At 39.5% G+C, this 7,037-nt stretch overlaps 1 protein-coding gene across 1 annotated transcript; it reads left to right on the forward strand.

Annotated features, from left to right (window-relative positions):
• Positions 1-326: 326 nt before the first annotated feature.
• LOC131254903 (putative UPF0481 protein At3g02645) lies at positions 327-1,970 on the forward strand. The gene has a single exon (XM_058255606.1). The coding sequence runs from the start codon at positions 327-329 to the stop codon at positions 1,968-1,970; it is 1,644 nt and encodes a 547-aa protein (XP_058111589.1).
• The last annotated feature ends 5,067 nt before the right edge of the window (positions 1,971-7,037 follow it).

Consider the following 7,037-nt stretch of genomic DNA (forward strand, 5'->3'; position numbering starts at 1 on the left):
TATGTTGGAGTGGCGCTGGACCAATGAAAACCCTGGAGTAAGGGAGTTCCTGACTCTAGGAAACACCAGATCCGCAGTCGACTGGCCAGAAATCTTGGGGACTGGAGTAGATGAGTGACTAGAACGAGCCAACTTGCGAATTATTGGAGAGAAGGGGAGACTGTTACGTGTTTGTTTCATCTCCTTTGTCCACTATCTTCGGATATGCTAATGAACTATTACCACAGTTTTCTTCTTGAATTGTCAACGAGAATGACCGTCCAAAATCTTATGCATGCATGCCCTCACATCTTCAATTGCTCCTTCATCACCCTCCAAACAAAGCAATGGCCTCAGAGGAACAGGCTATGGATTCACCTCTACGGAGACATGATCTCAAGTGGGTCGAGCAGATCAGTCGAAGCCTCGAGGTGGAATTTGAAGACAAGCAAATACCCGTCAGCATCTTTACCATCCCCAAAACCCTGGCTTCCACTAAAGTGGAGGCTTACGCTCCTCAACAAGTCGCCCTGGGCCCTTACCATCACCATCGATCAGACCTCTACGAGATGGAGCGGTACAAGCTCTCTTCAGCTCGAAGAACCCAAAAACAACTCACCACTGGTAAGTTACGGGACGTTGTGGCCCGCTTCATGGAGCATGAAAGCTGCATCCGGGCTAACTACCACAAATACTTGGATTTCGATGGAGAAACCCTAGCATGGATGTTGGCAATCGATGCCGCATTCTTGTTAGAGTACCTACAGGGATTCAACACAGAGAGTGCGGCATCACTCACTAGAATTCCTTCAAATATGTTGCATTTGATCGATTACACTGGACGGAAAATCGCCTGCCGTGCAATCCTCAGAGACATTATCATGTTGGAGAACCAGATTCCTCTCTTTCTACTAAGAGAGCTTCTTGGATTTCACCAACATGAAAACCCTGATGAGGTGCTGGCGATGATGGTGAAGGGTCTGCACAAAGTTCTATCTCCCTTCAAAGCGATGGATGATTTCGCATCAAACGAAGAAGAATTTCTAGCTACAGGTCATCACCTGCTGGAGCTTCTCTATTACATGCTTGTGCCTGCAACAAACCAAGGAGGATCAGTCGCGATCTCTGTTGAGATTGAGGACCAAGTCGAAAAACAAGAACAAGAGAAAGAAGGACGTTTCAGTAAAGCCTTCCCATCCATGTCGAATGTATTATCATGCGTTTTCTTGGCTCCCGCTCACTGCATAAGAAGAATTTTAGGGTTGAAAGGAATCAAGGTCATGCTGAAACTACCATTGCAAATCATTGGAATGATCCGTGGTGGGTTTTCCACAAAAGACGCGCTTGAAAAAATAATAACGTCGGTGGTAGGAGTGGCGGAAGATGTAGATTCGTCAGCCTCTCAGACAGACACACCTCTCGTAGAAGAGCTCACCATCCCCAACGTAACACAACTCTCAAATGCCGGCATCAAGTTCCATCCTGCCAGGGGTGGCTTCACCACCATTGAGTTCGACCTCTTGTCTACGACATTCTATCTACCAACCATCGATTTGGATGAGAACTCGGAGGTTGTGATGCGGAATCTCATCGCGTATGAGGCGTCGGTTGGTATGGAAGTGATGGTACTCACACGGTACACGGATTTGATGAAGGGGATCATCGATGGCGAGGAAGACGTGAAATTGCTAAGGGAGGCGGGAATCGTCTTGAATCATCTGAAGAGCGACGCGGAGGTCGTGATGCTTTGGGATAGCATGAGCAAAGGCATAACGGCGACGAAGGCACCGGTCCTTGACAAGGCGATCAACCGCATCAATACATACTACGGAACAAGATGGAATGTTAGGGCTAAGCGGCTTATGAAGAAGTATCTGTATGGTTCATGGGCACTTCTCACCTTCTTAGCAGCCATCGTTCTGTTGCTGCTCACCGCATTGCAAGCCTTTTGTATTATGCACAATTGCAGCCGTTCGATTTCTTCCGCATAAATATATCTTGAAATGTAAACCATCTGTATGGTGCAATTTATCCATCGATAAGTACAGTTCTATGAACGTTGGCCTTTAAATGGACGGTTAGAATAATCTGTTCTGGGTAATTTAAATATAGTCCATCTGAGATTGGTCCACTAAGTGGGAAGTCTGGATCTACGGGCATAATTGACTTGTGGGCTAATAAGTTTGTTTGTATGCTGCTGTGGGTTGTCTTCTCGATTGTACCAAAAGGTTTGTATCGTCTTCTTAATTTTAGGATCGAATTCCACTGAAGACAGCATTTTGATTCTGTTTTTGAGACGCGGATTAAGGAAGCGGATTGGATGGTGTACCACACATCAGCTCTATAGCTGCTGTAGGTACGTGTCGTGCTAGCACTGAAGCTGCTCCTAGTTGTAGGAACGGTTCAAAGGAAATCAAAGTGACATGGGCCTATAGTGATGTATTTATAATATCTACACCGTTCATCTATTTTTAGAGATCATTTTATAATATTATCCCAAAAATGAATCATATCCAAAGATCATCTGGACCACACCACAAATAACAGCTGAAATAATGATTTTCACAGTTAAACAATTTGTAGGGCCCACCATAACGTTTATTTTCCATCCAATCTGTTTATAAGGTCAAAAAGACCTGGATGAAGAGGAAATTTTTTATCCCTATTCATCCAAAACTTTTGTGACCCAAAAAGGGTTTCAATGATAGACGCTCAATCTCCCACTGTTTTTTCCAGTGTGGTCTACTTGATAGTTAGATCTGTCTTATTTTTTGTCTCAAGCATTAAGACAAGCTCGTCAAATGGATGGACAGTTTATATATAATACATCCCTCATGATTAGACCCACAGAACTTGCTGACGTAAATACACTATATAGCCGGTGTGAGGTACGCCAGCCAATCCGCTTCCCCCGATTAGTTACTTACAGGTTTAACAGCGAGACTGGCTACTGAAGTGACGTCACCATGTTTTGTGCACCCATCATGACGTATGTTTAGTATCCATACCGTCCATCCATTTGAAGAGATAATTTTAGGGCATGATATAAAGAATGATTCAGATCTAAAGCTACAGTAATGTCCACCATAAAAAAACAGTGGAAAGAGTGACGCCCACTATTAAAAAATTACAAGAGCTACGAAGGTTTACCATCAAGCTGATATTTGTGTTTTCCCTTATTTTGTGTCTGCTTTAAAACATAAACAGGTGGATCTCAAATAAGCATCAAGCTGGACCTTCGGAAGGTTTCAACGGTGGGCGTCACTCTCCCTGCTGTTTTCTGTGGTGGGCCCACCCCAGCCCTTGATCTGCCTCATTCTTTTGCCCTAAATTGATCTCTCCAAATGTATGTACCATGTGGTACAATACATACATCATGGTGGCCCACAGAACTCGGTTACGTCACTTCAGTAGCGAGTCTCGCTAGTCAACCTGCCAGTAGCCAATCCGCGTCCCTGTTTTCGCAGGTGGGGCCATTGTTCAGTGATCCAAGCCTTTGGCCCGATGCCAGCTAGCATTCGCAGGCAGTTCCTCAGCTTCTTCAACATTCCAAGATTCTCAAAAGAATCATTGATTTTTTTTTTTTTTTTTTTTCGGTTGAAGGTAAACCGTCCGTGTACTATTCTTAACCGTTTGTCTCCTAGATATGGCTAGATACGGATTGAGTGTTAGGATTGTCCTATAAGGATGTTTTGGGCATGATCATTATCCATGGTGGGCGCAAGGGATAAACATTTCGAATTATTGACCCATTGTCCCACTTGAAAACAATGAAATTTTCGTGTCTTTTTTTTCAGTCTTGTTGTATTCGATTTAGTGACAGCTCGTTTTTTGACCCCACCTTACCTTACTTAGGGAGGGTTTATTGGCTGTGGTCCATCTTCTACAATCTAGATAAGGAAAGACAAACGTTTGGATATCATTCAAAGAAATAATTCAATGCTCTCGGAGCATGACGGAGGGAGGACGTGTAGAGGTTGGAGCACTGTCTTTCTTACAAAGATACGTCAAATCCACAAAGACAGATAGAAAATAAAAAAATAATAATTCTAATAAAATTTGTAATAATTTGATTGATGATGAAAAACGAGCTTACAATCTCTGAAATAATAACATAAACCCTAAGAAGAAGTTTTAGAATTAAACTATAACTAAAACTCTTAGAAATTGTAACTTACTATAAACAGTAAACTTACTATTTATAGATGGTTGTGATTCCTACTACTATGCATGGTTTTCGGCCAAAAATAATAAGTGTCTTATTTGGTTGAACCATGATATTCCTTTAATTTTTCTAAGCACTTTTCATACTGGACACAACTCCTAAAGCCCAACGTAAGAGTTACGATCAAACTAGAACTTACTAAAAAATGGTAAAAACGAAAATAAACAGGTATTTCGACCGTTGATCTGATGGAATCTCATAAATTCGGCGTGGGCAATCTGGTCTAGCAGGTTGGGTGGCTAAAGTATCTCGTCCTACCCCAAAATCGTATATAGCATAGCGGATAACTCATTCCAGTTTGTGAGATACATCCATCCGTTATAAGTTCTGACGGTGCGGATCACCTCCGTCTCCAATTGGGCCTTTTCTGGTCCATCTTGGCCATGAAAATATCCGCGACCCGCTCTACATCAAAGCGCCATAAGTTATAATTCTCCTAGTTACATTGAAACCTTATTCAGTCTAATTCATCTATATGAACTGTGCATGAAGTTCAAAACACATTTCATATGCTACGGTGCAAAACTCACACGATTAGGATGATCCAATCCATCCTTGATTTTCTAGGGCATCATTTTTCCATGCAATGGATGGAATTGTTACAATTACCTAACAAAAGTAATTCGTTAGAATCATAAGCAATCCAGGATAGAACTAACAAATATTAGATGGATCAAATTATTGATTGTACTTTTTTTTTTTTTTTGGTTTTGTGTGTGTGTGTGTAAAAGAATCACGACAATCCATATTGACGCTACGGATGCTAGTGGGTCACACTAGCATATGAAATGGGGACACGTGCAAGATTAGGTAGCTCAGGTGGGTGGGTTATTAGAATGGTCAATGGATAAGACAAGATAAACAGAGGTACTGTAAAAAAAAATTATGTAATGTTTTTGAACAGTGGGTAGATCGGGTCGACTTGTTCTAAAGGGTTTTCCATGCTCTTCTCATTTATTTAAATGTATTCCTTTGATTGTCTCAAATCAATATACATCACGCTAAAAAAAGAAGAAAAGAAAGGAGAAAAAAAGAAAAAGAAAAAGAATAGGTCGAGAGAAAGGAGGGTCGAAACAGTTCACCTTCAGGTTGCAATCGACAATAAATAATATTCCGTTTATCCTCAGAAAAAGACGAGAGGTTTAGAAACTTTCATGAATAAAGATCGTTCTCATGGGAACTTTAATAATGTATATATTTTAAAAGGCGCAGGATCCTACAAAGTTTTGTAGGATAAGCTTATCCAAGAAAACTTTTTATGGTGCCCATTGCTTGTATGTTAATGGCATTACATCCATCCATCATATAAGAACTTTATTTTTATCCATGGATCACAAAATCAGGCTGATCCAAAACTAAAGTGGGCTAGACCATGTAAAATCATACCGAAAATATCTAAAATCACATTTTGTGGCTATATGTTAATGGCATCACATCCATCCATCATATAAGAACTTTATTGTTCTCCTTTGATCACAAAAATAAGTCTGATCCATAACTAAAATAGGCTAGACCATGTAAAATCATGCCAAAAATATCTAAAATCACGTTTTGTGGCTTGCCTAAATTTTAGAATTACATGATATTTGTGGTGTCCATTCATCTTGATCAATGCATCATGAGAATGGATTGGATGACGTATAGAAAAACAAAGTGGGCCCCAAATGTATCGTGAAAAGTTTTTAATGGTTGGTCCCCTATCCCCAACTATTCTTTCTGTGCCTCCACCTAAGTTTTAGATCATCCTGGCTTTAGGAAGCCAAGAAGAACATGAGGGGCACACATGATAGACAGATAAGATATTGTTTACACATCACAGTGCGCTCACAAAATTTTTTAATTTGTATGATAAGCTTAACCTACAAAGCGGATCCTGCCTCATTTTAAAAATTAGTTGTTGACTTTGCGGTAGAAGTTATTTTGCTTCAATTTTATATGGTTTTGATGTAATTTCATGCACTCCCAAGGTAGCTATTAAATGGACATGGATTCATGCAAAATAATATTATGTAAGGTTCTATGGGCAGTTCTATATGAGAGTCGAGTCAAAAACGAATTTCATCATCTTTTCTTCATTTTGAGCAAGTAAAATTTTATAATTTTTGATTGAACATTGCACCCTTGAGATGACTCTTGCAATGGATGTTTATGTACAAGGTGAAACTTTCTTTCTTTCCTTATAATTATGATTTTTCCTCTTTTAGTCTCTCTCTCCCTCTCTGTCTCTCATCACATACATGGACCACATAAGCCATGCTTTTTCTCAACTTCAGTATAGTTCATGGTTTAGTCGACTCCATGTGATCATTCTCCTCCATAATTCCTCCATTGGGGAGTTGTTTGATACTCTGGTGCATATGTAGCTTGATCCACAAGAAGTTTGGATTGGTACACATGGTGTATATTAACTCAAAACTGACTAAATTGTGGAACTCATTATTGCTATCTAAAAATCAGATTGGCTGAACAATCCTTACTCTAGTTCATGGACCTTCTATTTTAAAATAAGGTCATTGAATATTTTTCATTTGTAACCATCTAATAAATATACAACAATGTGATATTTAACAACCAAATAAGACTAAGTTTTTATTCATGATACATATAAAATAGTACCCATAATTTGAATGGTGTAACTTTAATTACTTGCATGCAACATATGTAATTACTAACTACTTCGCATATCATCTATCATGCTCAACAATGTCAAAGTATTTCTCTAATCCTTCCGCAAGCAATTGTTAATCATTTTAATTGAACTTTTTGGTGTTTTAATTGAAAATGACTTACATCTTGAAATAGCTATGGGAAATAAACTTGAATATAATAAAAC

The sequence above is a fragment of the Magnolia sinica genome, chromosome 9, assembly GCF_029962835.1.
Source record: "Magnolia sinica isolate HGM2019 chromosome 9, MsV1, whole genome shotgun sequence".
In the NCBI taxonomy this organism is placed as follows: Eukaryota; Viridiplantae; Streptophyta; class Magnoliopsida; order Magnoliales; family Magnoliaceae; genus Magnolia; species Magnolia sinica.